Source organism: Monopterus albus, unplaced genomic scaffold (genome assembly GCF_001952655.1).
Source record: "Monopterus albus unplaced genomic scaffold, M_albus_1.0 scaffold242.1, whole genome shotgun sequence".
NCBI lineage: Eukaryota > Metazoa > Chordata > Actinopteri > Synbranchiformes > Synbranchidae > Monopterus > Monopterus albus.
This window is the reverse complement of record NW_018128122.1, coordinates 89,846-109,481: the sequence shown is the minus strand read 5'-3', so window position 1 is coordinate 109,481 and position 19,636 is coordinate 89,846. Positions and strand designations below refer to the sequence as shown.

The 19,636-nt window shown below is 41.3% G+C and overlaps 1 protein-coding gene across 2 annotated transcripts in view; it reads left to right on the top strand.

Moving 5' to 3' along the window:
- LOC109972001 (E3 ubiquitin-protein ligase SMURF2) overlaps positions 1-19,630 on the top strand; it is a 67,242-nt gene extending 47,612 nt beyond the window's left edge. The window contains exons 10-20 of one of the 2 annotated variants that reach the window (XM_020620583.1): positions 1,269-1,427; positions 2,609-2,662; positions 11,546-11,759; positions 13,873-13,976; positions 14,061-14,175; positions 14,651-14,829; positions 15,490-15,627; positions 15,903-16,023; positions 16,236-16,437; positions 17,134-17,209; positions 17,326-19,630. In XM_020620583.1, coding sequence (XP_020476239.1) covers positions 1,269-1,427; positions 2,609-2,662; positions 11,546-11,759; positions 13,873-13,976; positions 14,061-14,175; positions 14,651-14,829; positions 15,490-15,627; positions 15,903-16,023; positions 16,236-16,437; positions 17,134-17,209; positions 17,326-17,425 — 1,462 coding nt within the window. In that variant the 3' untranslated portion in view covers positions 17,426-19,630. Of the gene's footprint in view, positions 1-1,268; positions 1,428-2,605; positions 2,663-11,545; positions 11,760-13,872; positions 13,977-14,060; positions 14,176-14,650; positions 14,830-15,489; positions 15,628-15,902; positions 16,024-16,235; positions 16,438-17,133; positions 17,210-17,325 lie in introns of both variants that reach the window. The other variant, XM_020620582.1, reaches the window with a different exon arrangement.
- The last annotated feature ends 6 nt before the right edge of the window (positions 19,631-19,636 follow it).

Below are 19,636 nucleotides of genomic sequence, written 5' to 3'. Positions count from 1 at the left end.
TTCTTCCAGGTACCCCAGCTTCCTCCCACAGTCCAAAGTCATGCAGGTTGGGTTAACTGGCAACTCTAAATTGCCCATAGGTGTGAATGTGAGTGGCTGTCTGTTTGTGTGTCAACCCTGTGGATAGACCATCACCCTGTCCAGGGTATACCCCACCTCTTGCTCAGTGTCAGCTGAGATTGGCTCCAGCCCTCCTACAAACCTCTAAAGGATAAGGGGTGTAGATAATGGATGGCTGGACATGATAAATGCACCACAGTGCTCACAGCCAATGTGACATACTGTATGTTCCCAAGACTGACAGGACCAAACTGGACTTGACTGGTTTGGATCAGACCTAATTTGTGACTTGGTTGCTCATGGTTGTTTTCAAAAACTTTCTTATTAGTCAGATTTCAGGCTGAAGTCAGGGTTAGCCAGACTAATGACCTCTGAGTCCGATGTGGAACCGGGAGAAGTTTTTTGGACAGATTTTGAGCAGAGCACACCAAAGAGCAGGGGTTCTGCATCCAATCATTCTGCTTCACCAACTCTCAATAGCTCCTATTTAATTCAGCAGAGATTGCAGGCAGTGCTATTGCGTTACCTTTTTGGCCACGTCTTGGTGTAGTGATGAAGCACATGAGTAGAACATGCAACTCACAACAGCAACTTCTGGGTTTGGTCATTTTGGACAGAGCCACTATTATGACCCAGTACAGTGTGATGAGTGTGATTACTTCACACCAAGGACAAAGTATTAACACACACACACACAAAACAAAGGCAGAAGCCCTCTTTAGACTGCAGTGTTGTCTCAGATCAGGACTTTAGTTTCTGCCTACAGTAATGTCAGTGTACTGGACAGAAAAAGAGTCAAAAAATTAGAGCAAGTACTTTGTCACAAGGATGATGGCAGTGTTAATGTTGCTGTAGCTCATGGGTCTGTTAAAGACCGGGTCTGTCTGGCTGAATCTTTATATACGTACAACCTTCATGTAAATATTAATGACAACCCATATGCCATTGCGTTTACCAGTACAAGATTTGTCAGTGAAAAGCTAACATTTAATTACAGCTATTAAAATGTCTTATATTTAATAGTAAATTATATATTAATATTTAATGTAATGTTCCCTGGTTAAAAATAAAAGATTCATTGAATAGGTGTTCAGTCAGCAGGCCTGTTAGTTCTATGCAGCATCAGTGTATCTATTTTTAGTTTACTTTAGAGTTGCATTTAATTCGTAGTGTCATTGTTGCTAATCGCTTCTAACTGTTTTGTCCAGGGACCTAAGCAATGTGAACTGTGAGGAGCTTGGCCCATTGCCACCAGGCTGGGAGATCCGAAACACAGCCACCGGCCGTGTCTACTTTGTCGACCACAACAATCGTACAACACAGTTCACAGACCCGCGGCTGTCTGCTAACTTGCATCTAGTACTCAAGTGAGTGTATCAATCCATAAGGATTTGAATCCCCACAGACAGGTTATTTAAGGACATTTGTGTTACCAGTGGTGTATAAAATACAACTTTTTATATTCCGGTATTTTTTTTTCTGTCTGCGCATTTACATACAAGTTTTTCCAAAACAGAAATGGTCGGATATATTTCTGCATGCAAATCTGTATATTTACTGTTCTTTTGTATTGTTAAGTCGCCTCTGCTCTGAATACTCAGAATAATAGTGACAAAAACACAGACCAACAGCAAATTTTATTGTGAAACAACAACCAAGGGATTATGACTGTAAAGCCATTTGATCGCTATAAGATGCCAGATATCCTGTAACAATCTCAGCAAGCAAAGAGTTTGTTACTGAGGGGCTTGACCATGAGATGCAAACGGAGACAAAAGACCTGGAAAAGGAAATAGGGACACTTACTTTTTCTCACATTTATATGAGACCAGTGTCTAATATGGCATCTTTTAAACACTTAAACCATTTGGTTCAGCTCATTGCTCTTAGTGGATGAGATTCAGAGACACTTTCTGCTCCATTTGTATTTCCTACCGAGGACTGTAAGCCGCTTAGTGTTAAAAGTAACTTCCTACTCACCATATCCATCCTGGAAATGGAGATGATGACTCCTGTCTGGGGAAAGTAGAATACACTGAAGAGAAGGGGAAACTGTTTGGGAACCTGTGATACACACTACAGTCGTGAATCCTCCGGCAATGAATATGTCTGTTATAAGATAATCACTCATGACTGTCTTGGCTTCATTCGTCTCATCTTGTTTTTGCTCTGTCTTTCTTGGGTATCTGCCAGTGGTCTTTTACTTTCTTAATCTTTCTGGTATTTTCACTGACTGCTGTCTTTTCATCCAGTTTCTTTTTATATATTGGTCCATAGTTGTACTTTATTACTGTTTTTGTGTCTCCTCCTTCTTTGTACTTCCTCTTCTATTTCCCTTCTCCCCATTTTCTTGTTTCATCTCTTTTTATGCTATATCTCTGTTTCCTTTTACCCTCTCTCCTCTGTGTCACATGTCCTGTCCCATCTCATGGTTCTTTTTTTTTTTTTAATCCAATTCCTTGTTGTGTTTAATACTCCAACCCTTTTCTGTCTTTCACCTCCTCTTTTATGTCTCTCTCTGTCTTTTCCTCCTGTTTTCTCACAGCAGCCCAAGTACAAATGGTTCCCGTGTGGCCACGGACAGCCAAAACACTAACCTCAGGTAACCCACACACACACACAGACAAGCATGTTCACATACTTGTGTGCAGACAATAAACAGTGTATGCATATTTGTACATGATCTATGACATACGTGTGAACAAGGAAATCAGCACACACAGGTTGACATAAATCCTCATACTCTTCTCCACAGTTGTCTGTATAAAGCAGTTTCAGCAGCCAGTCACTCAAAGTTTCTCACACACAGATTTATCCTAACCTAAACTATAAATACTACTTGCCTAACACTTAACCTTTACCCTAAACTTAAACCATGTTATCACCTTAGAATTCAGTGATTTACATGGTGAATATCAGCATCCTTAAAATTCAGTGATTTACATGGTGGATATCAGCATTTGTGTGTGTGTAAACATGTGAGTGTATAATTAGGTTTTGGTCCTGACAATGTGAATAATACACACAGAGTTTATCCTATTATGAGGGAAAATGCTGATTGTAATAGTTTTCCACAGAGGAATATCCACTCACTGTGTGTTTATGTATACACATGCATGTTTTGTGTAACCTTACTCATGGTCGACTTTCATGTGGATGCCATTCAAATTCAACACATGCACACGCAGGCAGGCTAACTGTCGGTATCAGGGCCTTGTCAGTCCATCTTTCAGTGTGTTTTGCGCTCTTTGTCAACAGTCTGCCTCTGCTAAAGCTCAGCTTGTAGCCGGCTAAGCCACCAGAGAGGCCTGGTGAAACAAACCCCACTGAGGAAAATAATTCTAAACACATGTTAGCAGAGCAGCTGTTGTTAGCTTAGCACCTCTTCTCATAGCCTTGCTGAACACACAGGGGCTAAACGCTTCAGCACTGTTAGCTCTTAGTGGAAATCATGGCTTGTGAAGGAGTCTGTGATATTCATGCAGAAGGCACCTGTGAGTATCTGAACCAGTGTTGAAAACTTAATTTCACCCTGCCACTGTGTGAGAGAGAGAACAAGACAAACACAGAGATGTGGAGATTTTTTTTTAGTTGTTTTTTTATGGTGCAAATTCATGCAGTAACAGCAGCATTACATGTTTGGGAAATCAACATCTGGTTATTTAGTCAGAGAATCTTTGTGTGCCAGATAAACCTCTGCTTGGGAGTTCAGGCACAATATGTTGTCCAGTTAGCATCATTAAAAACATGGCTGCCACCTTATTAGGAGAGATTTTCGAGAGATGTTTAAAAAGGATCAAATTAGCAAACTCAAATTTCCAATGCAGCTTTTTTTTGTGATACACCCTGATTAATAAAAACAAAATTAAAACACCATTTACATGCAGTCTGTGCCACAGCATTTGTACTTTATTTGGCCAGTTTTTGTATAAATATTTTAAAATGCCTTAAGACAATGTCAAGTTTGGAGTTCTTATTTCATATTCTTGAAATAAGTCTAATTGATGCACAAGCAAATAAGATTATTATTCTGGCTTTGACTATTTTCTAAATGAGCTGATTTTTGGAAAATGCTAAAGTAGAATTTTGACAGGTGCCAAGAAATCTGTCAGTGGTCATAATGTTATGGCTGATTGGTCCAAGTCTTGGCGTCAAAAGAAAGTAACTTCAATTCTTCAAAACATATTTAGTTTTAAGATATATTTTTTTCCTGATTGGTGAATCAATACTTAGAGTAGTGTAGTGCAGACTGTGGTGATGAGACTGCCTATTGACTCTGAAACACTGCATTTTATTGGCCACGCTAAATGGTCTTGATGCAAACATAGTGTTGAATTGTTTATTGGTTGAGGCTCAAATCTAAACAAGGTGAGTGAATGAGGGCCATACAAAACAACAGCAAAAGGCAGCAATGCAGTGGACACATGGGGAGATGCAAGTGTCGGGAATTCTGTCTTTTATCAAGGCCAGAATTTAAGAATATTTCACCCAACATTCACATACGTCCACCACATCACTACATATAGGCAGACCATGAGCCTACTATTATGCAGCTCTGCAGTGACCTGTTTCCATGTAGAAAGATTGAAAGTGACGGTTGTGGGGGGTGTTGCATGTTAGGACCAGCTGAATGTATGTTGTCTCTTGCTGATGTGCGGGGTTTAAGCAAAAATCCATCTGGAAAATGTTTTTGTTATTGCCGGAGAGCACTTTTATCTATTTAATGTTATTGTTCTTTTTCCTGGCAGACAGACACAAAATTGAATCAAAAGAATAAAATATAGCAGTTGGCAAAGAAGAAAACAAAGATGGTCAGGCAGTCAAACAGCTACAGGCAAGAGACTTGCTTTGATTAAACTGGAAGTCAAGTCAGCAGTGACCTGACAAGAGAGTGATGGAATCTAATAATGAAATAATGAAAGTCTGTTTCTGTCAGTGGAAACTGTTCGATCCCGAGGCGCTGCTTTAGGTTTGCATACGAGTGCAGCTGGTGTTATGTTAACACAGTGTTGTCACTACCTTCTAGTACAGTGGCTTCAGCAAGTATTCAGACCGCTTCACGTTCTGATACTTTATCTACTGTAGATTTAATTTTAAATGGAAAAAAACTGAAATGTTTTGTCCATCAGTCTGCTCAATAAAATATGTTTTAGGAAATCAGCTCCATCCTGTTTGATTTTCTTTTCCTTTAGATGCAGAACCTGATTGAAGTCCACCTCTGGCAAACGGAATTGATTAGACATAGTTTAGAAAGGCACACACAATAAGGTCCCACAATTCACGCTGCATGTCAGGACAAAAGCCAAGTCATGAAGTTCAGGGTGCTCTCTGGAGATGTCTGTGATTAAAACTGTGGCAAAGCATAGGTCAGTGCAAGGTTATAAAAAACATTTTTAAAGCTTTCAGTGTTCCCTGGAGGACAGCAGCCTCAATAATTGTGAAATGGAAGAAGTTTGGAACCACCAGGGCTCTTCTTATTTTGCACACACCTGCGTGCGTATAAGAACACGAACGAAGGGCGTGCACATGTTCCTATTCATACGTCAGATTGAAGGTGAGCCTTCTTTGCGCATACGCTGACACTTTGCTGCACAGACAGTCCACACTGAACCTGGGTGGATATCCGTGGGCAGGCCGAAAATTGTCCACATGGCCTTGGGTAGAGGACAGAAATGGTGTCACCCAACCATAGTGGACACGTGGACTCGTAAAGCATGAATAAGTAAAAGATTCTCTGGTCTGATGAGACAAAAACTGAGCTCTTTGGACAGAACTCCAACCACTGTGTCTGCTACAAAAGGCACTGCTCATCGTTTGCTAAAACCATCCCTATGATGAAGCACAGTGATGGAAATGTCGTATTGTGGGGGTGATTCTCAGCTGTAAGAATAGTGACGCTGGTCAGAACTGAGGAAAGAATGAATGCAGCCAAATACAGAAAGGTCCCTGAAGAAAACCTGCTCCAGAGTGCACGTGACCTGAGACTGGGATGAAGGTTTGCCCGCTGTTAATTGCTGTCAAAGGTGCTTCTACAAAGTACTGAATTAACCATATGAATACTTCAGAAAATGAAATGAATTTTAAATACATTTACTGTTTGTCTTTACATGTTTTTGAGTGTAGGCTGACATTAAATCTACCACACAAAGTGTGCAAAACGTGAAAGGTTTTGAAAACTCTCAGAAGCTGATTTATTTGTTTGGAAGTCTCCATTTTTAACATTTAATCAGCTTAAGGCTTTTTCTAGCTTTGTTTTAATCATAAGTATTTTTTCAGTGATGAAACTTGTCAAATATGTGGCTTTTACTATGTTAGCTTTAGTGTTATTACTTAAAAGTCACATTTCAAACTTGCAAACACTATTGTGCTGTTGTTTGAAATACAAATGAAAATGTATAAAACCCGTCATTTCATAAAAACTGCAGACACTTTTTTTTGTAAGCTACAGCTCAGCCATGGTTGATTTAATTTGCATCTCTTAACACATTTTGTTTAGTAGCAGTATTTTTTTGTCTATCTGACAGAACAGGATGTGTTTTGTCTGCGAGATAGGATGGCGTGTAACCAGATGTGCTATTGCAGCACTGAGTCTGCAGTGTGCAATTCAGTCTGCCAGTCAACCAGGGCACATCTGGGTTCAAATGTGGCTCAGACAGCCCTGCTGCCTTCGACCTCAGACTGATGAAGGCCTTGAATTGTCAGACAGTCAGACACAGCTACATTACTGTGGTCTGCCACACGGTCTCTCACATACTTTGCTTCCTCACTTGCACCAGCACGTGGTATATGTCTGAAAGATTACATCAGTGGTTGCTGGAGGTATTTTTGTTGGCACTAAATTTAGGTGTAGTGAACTTCAGCAGGTAATTGCCCAACATAAATTTCCATGATATTTATTTCAATTTTTGCATCAATTGATTTTAAGCAGTTAATAATTGTATTTAGTACATTGCGGGTATGTGGCATGTTTAAGATAAGTGCAAATGATTGAATTTGCCATAAATCCCACATATGTGTACAGTGTATAGAGTACTGGTTGATTTGTACTGTACTTAACAACCTCACATATGATTTGATGATAGAGTAAATGCCAGTCATCTTAGCAGTGTATGTAGCAGCGCAAATGTTCTGTCAGTATGTCATGTATTAAAGGACTGAGTTTGTAAAGAGTGAACAGGGGAGGACAAGTTGAGTGAAAGTTTGAATTCTTTGTGTCCTACACAAAGAATTTAATTCTTAACAAACGACTTCTGTTTTGTTTGTATGCTCAGTGTGCTACTTTGTAGTTGGTAGACACAGTTTATGTTTTACCCTCACATACTGTATACGGGCTGTTCTAGGTTAGCAACTTTGCCATATTGACCTCCGCCAAGGTGGTTATGTTTTTGGTACTGTGTGTGTGTGTGTGTGTGTGTGTGTGTGTGTGTGTGTTTGTTGGTTGGTGGGATTATGGTCAAACGGCTGGATGGATCATCAGCATACCTGGTACAGACATTGGTGGGCACCAATCCTAGAACTGATTAGATTTTGGCTGAAAGGGGCCAAAGGTCAAGGTCACAAAAAATAATGAAAATCACCAAAATTCCAAACTTTAATGTGGCAGAATGTTTAAAATTAATATCTCCATCAAAAGTTATTGAAATCATTTGAAATTTGACACAGATGTAGAGTGGCAGTGTCTATCACCAGACCAAATTTCATCTGGATCTGATTTGGAGTCCAGATCTGTCAGCCATTTAAATTTAACATTGAAAAAGCCATTTAATGCACATTTTCTGCCATAACTTGGCCTCTGATTAAGATAGAACCCTGAAATGTGCACAGTATAACTGCCTATCAAACCCTAAAAGATTATCCAGATCCAATTCAATTTTAGGACACATTTTGTGTTGTTCTGGATCTTATTTTCACAAGGGACCCTTTTGCGTGAGCGACGGTTGTTTGCTTTGGCAGAGGTACATGCGCTCTCTGAGTGCTTTTGTTTAGACATATTTTTCATGGGAAATTGCACTATAAAGTCAAGCAAAAGCATATGATTTTCTTTAATGGAGAAATTTTGCAAATCTGTGTTGTCTTTATATTGTCCAAGTAAATAATTCGGTATATATAAACACATTTTGACTCCATGTTCTGCCGAGTCAGCAGCTATGGTCCCCCCACCCCGACCTTGCTGTCCTCTCCAGCCTGAACTCTGATCAGATCAACTCATAAAGGGCCTTTTCATTTATTGTGTTGAGTGGGGGGGCAGAGTGAGTGTGTTGTGGTGGCTGGTGCAGCTTTAACACCACCACTCTTGCTCAGCACTCGGTGCAGTCCACTTGTACCTGCTGCCATAGAGGAAAAAAGCAAGTAAACATGCAGACCTGTTCTCTTCTGCATGCACTCTCTCATCTAACACACATCCAGTCTGCTGGATGGAGGGCTATCATGGAAGGTGCAGGTGGTCTTTTGTAGACTTCTCTAGCTTCTTTTTGTCCCACTGCTTCTACCTTGGAATAACAATAATAAAATTCTCTGGCTCTCTTACATTGATTTAGAAAGTCTATATTTCTCCCCAGTCATTGTATTTCACCCAAATTATCACAGCACCGGGAACCATTTTCCTCCTTTGGCTAGAACAGATTTTCAGCTTTGCGGTACTCTTGTTTTCTATATTTACAATCAAATAAGCAGAGCTTGTCCCATTTGGAAACCAGAGACAATGAACTATGTTGAAACTTATTTTTAATTGCACCATGCCCTCAGAATGAAAAACAAGTGTGCTGACATTATGAGTTATTATATGGTTCTTGCACTTCCCAGCCAAAGGCAACTCATTCCATTTAGTTTTAAGGCTGTCTTTTCTTTGCCTCCTCCTTCCTAAAGTGGTTTTCAGCACTGGTCTGCTGCAGTCTTACCCTTTCTTTGACATGCTAGGAACCCCAGTGCCTGCCAATAAAATAAATAGCAGCAGACTTGATTATACAGGGATAGACTGGCGAAACACTGCTCCCGTTTAGTTTGGAAAGCCCAAATAGAGGCCTTTGTCAACCCACTGAACCAGAGAACCCAAGGGTACAACAAGTGTTGGAATAAGTGGGTGGATGTGTGCTGCTACATTAGGAGGCCTCTAATTCTCCTTATATACCCAGTCAGGCCTCTTGGTGTGCCGTCTTTGTTTGGCCAGCAGCAGCCTTGACACTCTACTCCCAGCGGAAGACAGTAGCTTCTTTTAAATCAGTCCTCTGCTGGCTCAGCGTCTCCTTACAGGAAAATGAGAGCTGCTGTCCTGTTGAAGGGAGACATAGATTATGTTTTTAGGAGGCCCACCCAGGCATCTAACCACCAACACCACAGTAAGGGTGGGAGTAGGCCAGAACTAGAACTGACCATGGCTCACCTCTGCCAAAATTGTATCTCATCTTTTCTTAGAAAATACAGGCCCTGAGTGGCAAGAGAGCAGAAGGTCAGGATTTAGGTTCTTGGTCCACTATGTGACAGGCTTGCATCCGTGCTCACATCTTTTCCCACACTTGTTCTGAAATTGCTTCACTTTTGCCAGGCAGACAACAGCTCAGAACAATGGCTGCATTCTGCATTGACCAGAACATGACGTGTAGCCCAAAGAAAAGCATCTTCACTGTCCTGTTGACAGAAACTAGACTTGCAGTTTGCACAAATGTTGATGGTTTTTTCACTCCAATGCAAGAGGAAGGGAGGCAGCTTTAGTGGTCAGATGATGGAAGTTCCACTTGTGGTTGGTGGTGGGCAAGGGTAGCTATCGGGAATCAACCTCAGCTGCCTGCTTCTTTAGGCTTCAGACAGGAATAAAGATGTCTTGGGATGCAAAAGACTTGAGGAACAGCTAGAGTAAAAAAATGCGATTTACAGAGGTTAGATATGGAGAGAAATGTGTGATGGAAGAGGGAAAAGAGAACCACATGCCAGCTTCACTTACATCAGGGGTTTTCAACCAGGGGTGAACTGGTGGTCACTGAAGGAATTACAGGTGGTCCCTGACCATGCATTCAATAATGTAGTTTCACTGTAGGACACATTATTTTTTATTTTAAACATATTTTTATATATTGCTTACTGTTTGTTAATAATCTGATTCATACAAATTAGAAAAGCCAAGATGACTTTCAGGATTAAAATGGGCCTGTTTGGTCTATCCACCCCACAACAGTTGTCCTCAGTGTACTTAGTCAGAATGGTGGTCCCTGGGTCACAGCTGGTTGGAAATCCCTGTCTTACACTATTCTCCTTTTGTATATTTCTTCCCCCCCTTTTTCTTGTCTTTGTGTATGTCTCTCTTTCTCTGCTTACTCAGGGTTTATCTCCCGTGCTCGGTCTTTCCTGGTGGTGATATTTACCAGGTGTCTGGTCAGAGACCCAGCCTGTCCACAGGTCTGGATCAGATTTAGATCGGAGTGCGTTTTAGCAGCATGAGACAGCTTTTTGTAATTGTTTTTAATGAGACTGAAGTGTTTTTTGTGCAGCTTTTGCATTGCTGAGTGCCTCGCATTTTTTGGTGGTTTTCCATTGTCCAATCCAATGAATTGAAAGGCAAGCATTCTGTGGTGGTGACTCGAAATAGACAAACACTAAGCTGCACGGTAGGACTCATGTACTGTGTAATTGATGGTCATTTTGGTGATACAAGACTCGACAGCTGACAGCAGATTGTCACATTGTCCTGGCTCTTCCTAAAATAGCCCTGAAGCAACCGTCATCGGTGTAATCTCCAGTTTCTATGGGTGTCCTGTACCCACACAGACCTGTGTTTCTGTGTGTCCAGTGTATCTGACAACAGTCTCTTATCCTCAGCCAGAGCAAGAGCAACTGCCCACTGCCTGTCCATGTTTTATGCTTATATAATAAGTACTATAGGACAGTTATATGTTATAAACATATAAACATTTCAATAGGCTAGACGTTTAAATACCAAAGGATGCAACAACCTGCTCTTTATTTTAAGACATAAAAATGGCAGTGCAATGCCCCTCATGTTTTGCAGGTAGCAAAACTGTCTGATCAAGGCCTTACTCAGGGTTTAGGGCTCTGTTCAGTGCTCTGTGCTCTGAGAGGAGTGAGGAGGGTGAGGGCTAAGAGAATTTCTTACAAAATTACCTAGTTCAGCAGTTAGAGGATATCTGAGGTGGACAGGCTTGGGAATTCCCTGCAGGAAATATCCTTCTTGCTTCCATCTTTGCATCAGTTGCCTCCACTGAAGAAGTAGCAGTGCATGAGGAAAAATTACAGTATCCCTGTGACAGTAAAGAGCTGCAATACACAAAATGGAAATAGCTCATTAGAAAGGGCAGCTCACAACAAACTGTTCAAACTGCAGAAGTAAATGAAGACTCATCCTAACATATAACTCTTCTCTCTTTTGCCTTCTGTCCCTCCTTTGTCACTCATCTGCCCTTTCATCCTGTATTGTTCTCGCTCTCCATCCCTCCTTTGTCTTCCGCCTTCCTTTCAACACACCTTATTCCTCCAGTCATCTGACTCAGTTGAAGGACCAGGTTGGTCCAGGGGTCCCTCAGCAAGCTCTGTCTCCAGCCCAGCTACCTGAAGAGGCAGAGTGCCTGACTGTGCCCAAATACAAGAGAGACCTGGTGCAGAAGCTGAAGACCCTACGGCAAGAGCTGTCTCAGCAGCAACCCCAGGCTGGCCACTGCCGCATCGAGGTCTGCCGGGAGGAGATATTTGAGGTAGAAAAAAATGTACTACACACCCAAATGACTCATGAGCCTTCTTACACACACAAAATGATAACAATGCACTTGTTTTAATAGCTTAATGCTCTTAAGAACCTGCATGCTACCTAGATTGCAAAATGAACACCAACATTGCCTTCTTTTATATTCACAGATCATGAACCATCATGCAAGTGTTTCACTTTAGTAGTGCAAGTGCTTGTCTAAAAACAGTTGTGATACTCAAAAACATTACACTCTAACCTGAAATTTCTGATGTGCCTTTAACCATAAAAGGAAACATCTGAAGCACTGCTGAACACAGCTGCACATGCACGCACATATTAATGCATAACATCACAGAATTTACCATGGGCTTGTATAATGTGCATTGATGTATGTCCTTAAAATCCATCCTCTTCATTCAAAGCATCATGTGCTGGCATGCAAATGTCTTAATGTCCATGGAAACAATAGCAAAAACAGAGTTTTGCATTGTACTAGAGTTCTCTTCACCCTATTGAAGATGTTTGCCAGAAAAGAGCCTGGGGCAGCACAGAACCAGTACTCAGAACCACTTTATGGCTTCCAGAGAAAAGCAGAACAGAAACACCTTCACAACATCACAAAAAAAGTGATTTCTCTCTCTTTTCCTTGCTCTCCCAGTCATTTGTTCTACCAAGGCAAAGGCATTCCTTCTGGATGATTTCAGCAGCTAAAGAGACAGGGAGGGGGGAAGGAGCAAGTAAAGAAGGGAGTTAAAGCAGCAGTGGCAAGTATTCAGGGCCAGACATAACTTCATAACTACAAGTTGAGCAATGAAAAATATGACTTCATCCTCCATCGACGTGACAGCTGTGGAAGGGGAAAGTTGAGATCTGCAGATCCACTTGAGGCTTTCATTCAGGAACTAGCATTTCAGTTTATGACTGCCACTGTAATGCACACTCTTGTGCGTTACAGTGACTCCTATTTACATGTGTTATTTTCCACAGCTGGCATGTGATTCACAAATATATAATGTCCCAATTGATGCACATTGTGCTATTAATGCAAAGGTGGGCTTTAATTTTTTGGACACTTTCTGTACCTTTTTTTTTTTTTCCTCTTCATCAACTTGCTGAGCTGGATGCATACCTGAGCTCTGAGCGTTTGCCTGCAGCCTTGTTGTAAAAGACATCATCTGCACCATTAGGACTCCTTAGAATCTTGTACTAGCAAGACCAAATAAAGTATTTCAGATATGTATGTTCAGCCTGCAGTTTGCTCTGTGCAGCCCAGTTCTGTCATGCTTTCTTAGTTGCAGGAGGCCTGTTGCTGCTTATTGTGGCATGACCTTTGAGTCTCAGGATTCCTCGGAGAGGGCAGACAGAGAGATGTGCTATGCAGTGTAAAAAGGAAGCACACTCACTGTTAGTTTAACTAACTGTTGAGAGGGCCACAAGGAAGGGAGGCAGGGAAAAAAATCATAAAGATGCATTGGAATCATTTGTTTATAATCATTTATTTTGAAAAATACTTAACATAAAATATAGCACTGGTAACATTTACACCACTTTAAGCATGACCCTGTTCTGAACCAGCAGATAATTATCCTAAACCCGGCCCTGTCATCCTCGAGCCGAGTTGCAGACCTTTGTCACCACTTGCTACAAACAACTTACTGTTGTTCAGCTGGTTTCCATTAACACCAGCTGTTTGATTTCACTGCAGCCATCGGTTGTCTGTTTCTGGGTCTCATGCAGTTTTAAGTCTAAAAAGGTATTTAGTTGTTTTTCCACATTATTCCTGAATGCTATTAATGTCCAGAAGTAAGCTGTTGTGACAAGTGTTTTCTGCCTGCTCTACATGTTCGTTAAGAGGAAATAGCTCTATATCTCCAAAGAATACAGTAATGCTTTGATGTTAACCTTCATAGTTGCACAACCTAAGCAAAGCACTTTCATTAACTTAATCTAACCAAAGTGTACTGACACTGCTCACACAGCTGAACAGACAAGGCTGCTTTGATTTATGGCTGCTATTTATCCTACACATCTTAGGTACCGGGTATGTCTGAAGTTTCTATGGTGTGATATGGTTTTGTGTACTGTGTAATATAAAATCTGCTGTATCTGTTGAATTGTAGGAGTCGTACCGACAGGTGATGAAGATGCGTCCAAAGGATCTCTGGAAAAGACTGATGATCAAATTCAGAGGAGAGGAGGGACTGGACTATGGTGGGGTAGCAAGGTAATTAGTCATGTATTTTTCTGTTTATGATGTCTTAAATATTTGAAGTACATGTTTCACACTGAATCTATGTGTGTGTGTTAGGGAATGGTTATACCTGCTGTCCCACGAGATGCTGAATCCCTACTATGGCCTGTTCCAGTACTCCAGAGATGACATCTACACTCTACAGATTAACCCTGACTCTGCAGTCAACCCAGTAGGAATGATTTAGCATTATAAAGTTATAACGTACTGTAGACATATTAATCCAGTAGGTAGCCAGGAACACAGACAACTAAATTAAGTTACCTTTTTATTCGAATATGTACAAATGCTCCTAGGATATCATGAGATGGTTAAGCTAAAGTCAGAAAATAAATGGCAATGTGCGTGTCAGACATTTACAAGAAATTTGCTGTTAAGGTTTCACGGCAGTCTTAAATTTTGACTTGTTTTTGGAAAAATGATTCTTTGCATGTTATAGATTATGATGAGATTGATTGAACTATCACTCCTCTGAATTACTCTTTTGATGTTCTGTCGTTACTGGAAAATAATGAACCTGGGAATGTTGTGGTGGGGACAGAAGGCATTGAAGTCCTCTGAACACTGATTGTTTGCCTAAACAACTGATATGCAGCTCAGAGTTGAGTTTTGAAAACCCTCATTAATATCCCCGGTTTATTCTGCAGGAGCACCTGTCGTACTTCCACTTTGTGGGTCGTATCATGGGCATGGCGGTGTTCCACGGCCACTACATTGATGGAGGCTTCACTCTGCCCTTCTACAAACAGCTGCTGGGAAAGCCGATCACGCTGGACGATATGGAGTCTGTTGACCCCGACCTCCACAACAGCCTTGTCTGGATTCTGTAAGGCCCTTTTTTGCCAACCCATTATTATTTTTTTGAATGCTCTGCACTGACAACCCAAAGTTAGTGAAAACACACATACTACCAGTATTAACATTTAAATACAAAAGCCTTTTTTATGTCGGCACAAGTGGGACTATGGTATTACTCAACACTTTAAACTTGCTTTAACTTTGTGCTGGCCTTCTGTTTCTACTTATTCTCTCTTTAATGTGCTTTACCGTTATTTGCACATGTGTCATGTATACAGGGAAGAAAAGAAATATACAAAAAAGCACTTGATAACGGGATAGAGCACATTCACTTTGGATCCAGACACAAACTTAACCACCGTTGTGCTCAACTGTTTGCAAAATCCAACCAATTCTAGTGACTGCAGCGCCCTCTGCTGTTAGTTCACATGATCTAAAAAAATGATCACGTTCTTGCACATTTTGATGCAACATCAAGGTACATATATTTTAAAAGGCAGTTGTTTTCTACATGAGGATGCTCTGTTGATCTTGATGGGACCTTAAACCCTATACTTTAAAAATATGATCTGGTGATTGCAGATTACTGCTTTTTTATAACTTTATTTTGCTCTCCTAATGTGAAAGAAATAAAATGAAGGTGCGAGCTGATTGCTGTTGCTACACACTGTACTTTCTCTCTGCTCAGGGACAATGACATCACAGGCGTCTTGGACCACACTTTTTGTGTGGAGCACAACGCCTATGGAGAAATCATTCAGCATGAACTGAAGCCCAGCGGCAAGAGTATTCCCGTCACAGAGGACACGAAGAAGGAGTATGTCCGGTATGGAGAAGGCTGAACACATAGAGAAGGAGTATGTCCGGTATGGAGAAGGGTGAAAACACAAAAACAAGAATGTGACAACAACAACATGCAATACACAAGTTCAGTTTCAGCCCCCACCATGTTTTCTAACATTTCACTGTGTTCTCATAAACGCTGTGTGGCAGTCCAGACTGTCACAGTAAGTGCCAGTTTCAGTGTCACGATGATGAATCTGTGTTTGACAGACACCCTCTGTGTTTCTTCTTTTTCCTCCTCTCTCTTCTTTTCTGCAGCTTGTATGTGAACTGGCGATTTCTGCATGGCATCGAAGCTCAGTTTCTTGCCCTGCAGAAAGGCTTCAATGAGGTCATCCCTCAACATCTGCTCAAAACTTTTGACGAGAAGGAACTGGAGGTACAGTACAAGGCTGTTTCAAAGTCACAGCTTTCATCAGCATCCCTTCTTACACACACACAAAACCAGATCACTCATTTAGTTGTGCATCGTTTTTATTTTTATGGGACTTCCAAGACAGAAAACACATTTTTAAATACTGATTTAATAGAATCTGCTTGAGGATGAATTTACGTGAATATCACAGTTTCTCTGTCCCTCTTTACTTTCAGTTGATAGTGTGTGGCCTGGGAAAGATCGACATTTCAGACTGGAAGTCCAACACCCGTCTGAAGCACTGCACCCCAGACAGCAACATCGTCAAGTGGTTTTGGAAAGCTGTGGAATCGTTTGATGAGGAGAGGAGGGCCCGACTGCTGCAGTTTGTTACTGGCTCATCCAGAGTCCCGCTGCAAGGCTTCAAGGCTTTACAGGGTACCCACCTGACTGTGTGTGCTAACCGGTTTTCTAGTTGGACTGTCAGTCCCAATGGTTTTGTAGCCCCCCCCCCCCGCATGAATATGTTGTTAAATGCTAAGAAATTAATTGCCATTATGTTGACGTGCTCAAATATGATATGTCAAAAATGACATTACAACTTCTGGCATGGCATGTGCGCATTGGTGTTGGATCAACAGGTCACACGCCTCTCAATTTTTGTAACTGCCAAACAGGAAATGGACAAGCTGGGGTCAAGAGTGTGTGAGCAGGTCTGTCTCTTCAGACATTCAACATGACCCTATACAGACATCTGTGGCTTGGTGTGCTGGCTAGGTAGAAAGCTACCACACAAGCACTCATTCAGTTGTTCTGTAGGTTCAATATCTGTGGGCTAGCTAGTCGGTTAGTTAGCTTAGTGTTTCCTGTACATTTGTTCTTCTACTTCTTCTGAGAATAAACAGTTCTGGCTCTGTGCTGACATCACAGCTGGTGCGTGGCCATGGCCAGTGTGTCGAGCATAACCGCAACATAAAAATATAGAAAATTCCAGGAAGAGAAGCTGAGTTCGTCTGGCTGCGTGCAGCTTGTCTAGCTGTGCGCAGGTGAACAGCGCTAGATTACGACTTGGGTTAACAACAGAATGTGATGCTAAACTGCACCTGATGGATCCTCTTTGTGTTTTGACTGCAGGTGCTGCAGGGCCCAGACTCTTCACCATTCATCAGATCGATGCCAACACCAACAATCTGCCCAAAGCCCACACCTGGTGTGTGTCATGTACCTGGAGACACAAACGCGTACACACATTTATTTTTTTCAGGGTCATTCTCTTGTAGCTTGATTCATGTGGACTCATTCTCTCTCTCTGTGTCTTCTCTCCAGCTTCAATCGGATTGACATTCCACCCTACGAGAGCTATGACAAGTTGTATGACAAGCTGCTGACGGCGATTGAGGAAACCTGTGGCTTCGCAGTGGAATAACAAACATTGGAGAGTGTGCGGAAACATGAAACTGTGTGCAGAACTCTGATGGCCTATTATTGTCACTGCAGTGTGCGGACAGGCTTACTCAGAACCTGATGTATGCGCCTTCGACCAACTGGCAGTCTTCCTTTTTCACTCATCCACATTCTTGTCTTATTGATATCTGTTTGAACAGCTGCTAGAGTCGCCCCGTCTTTTGTTTGTGTAGCTCACATGAAATACAGAGAGCAAGTTAAGAGCCGCTACATTAAGAACTGCAGCATTTCATTAACAGTTATTATGAGTTTTTGTTTTGTTTTTTTGTCAGCTCCCTTTGTAGGCTGAATAAAGCTTGATTTATGGTTCTGCCTTTAATCTACACAGAGCCTACGGCGTATGCTATGTATGTCAGAGGAGATGGTCTGTACGACTGTTGAACCAGCTGAGGCAGAATGAGGTTGATATTCCGGGCTTGTCTGGCCACTGAGAGGCATGAATGAGGAAATGCGATGTAGCCAATCACGGTTGTTCTCTGCGTCAACACAACGTGCAGTTACATTTCTGGAGAAGTGCACTTCAATCTATTGCATAAGGTGCAAGGCTGCACACTACCTACATCATAGGTACAGTGTAGGTTTAACACAGAACCATATCATCAAGCTTTAGACGTGAAAGTATCTTACAAAAGTGTTTCTTTTTAAAAATTTCTCAAATGCACCACTGTTTGGTTTTACAATTAGAAGTGACTGAACTGATCCTTATCATGCTACTGAATCTTCAACACTGCAGGTAGCCATATCTTGCCCTTAGCAAATCATATTAACCTCAGTCAACACACCTTCCAGCGCTCATGGCTGCAGAGTCAGTGTGCTTCATCTTGTATCAGTACCTCAGTGAAACACTTTTATATTTGAAGGGTTTAGTTTAAAAATGCTATGAATTGTCTCTTGGAAAAGTTAGTAGCTGATGTAATCTGCATTCAGAGTAGAAATCCTTTGTTTTGTTTTGAGGGTGGGTTTCCCCACAGTGCTTCGTAATTAGTTTATACCTGCAAAACCATATAATTTAAATAGTGAATATATCATTTTGAAATGGAGCTCATACAGGCAAGTCTGATTCATTAGTGGCACTTTTGAATCAAGCTTGCGGTGGTTGTGTAAAGGTGAGAGATGGACTATGGTGAAGAAGAAGCTATAAATCTTATATTTTCCCTGATAACTGCCCACTGTGGCCACAGCTCTTGTTTAACGTGTTTTTGCATGTCTGTACAAATGTAGATTTGTAGACAACAGAGTTGGGCATTTTGTAGACAAGTTCCCCTTCAACTCGACTTGCACAGTTTCTTGTGTAAGCCGCTGCAATGTTAGAGCTGAACTTGTTCATCTTCCTTTTCTCTTATTCACACATTTGTCTCCAGCAGTTACATGTACAGTATGCATGTTTTTCAGCCCAGCATAACTGTCTGTCAGATCCGATGCGAAAAGGACACACACACACACACACACACACACACACACATCCATGGGACCAGGCTTCGTAACAAGCTTTTCAAGGCAGATGTCTGTTTTCATTCTCTTCAGTTTAAAAAGGCAGAAGTGTTTCTTTCTCGCGCTCGTCACTTAGTGCACTTTACAAACTGAGCAGTGATGACAGGAGTGCATTCTTTGTTAGATTAAAATGTATCACGTTTAACTTGCTATACAACTACATTAAAATATACAGAGTAAAAAGTATCTATACACCATTTTTGAGTATATATGTATAAATACATAGCTATTTTATATACTGTTGTTTGTTCTTTCTGTTCAGTTTAAATACAAGCATGTTGGTGTCTGCCACAGACCTCTTTTCATTCTCAGGTGAATCGTCCTGTTATTGTTTTATTTTACATTTATTAGGCTAGTATGTGAGGATGGGTAGAACTGGTTTTAATGGGAACTATTTAAACCTATGATGGAGTGTAAAACTTGTTAAAGTTGTGCAATTTTCTTTTGGTCGAACACTTTCACTTTTTAAACACACACACCTTCATAGGAGAACAAGAAAGGCCTTATTTGCTGCTCTGGAAGTCTGTCACCACTGATTACCAAACTGCACAGACGACGGTGTGATTTCATATGCACAGGAGCAGCCGGCTTGCTTTTAAATATTCATGTTGCAAAGAAATAGACTGAAATGTTGTTGGCGGCCTCACGTCGCCAGATCTGAAAATGTTGACTGCTGCTGAAC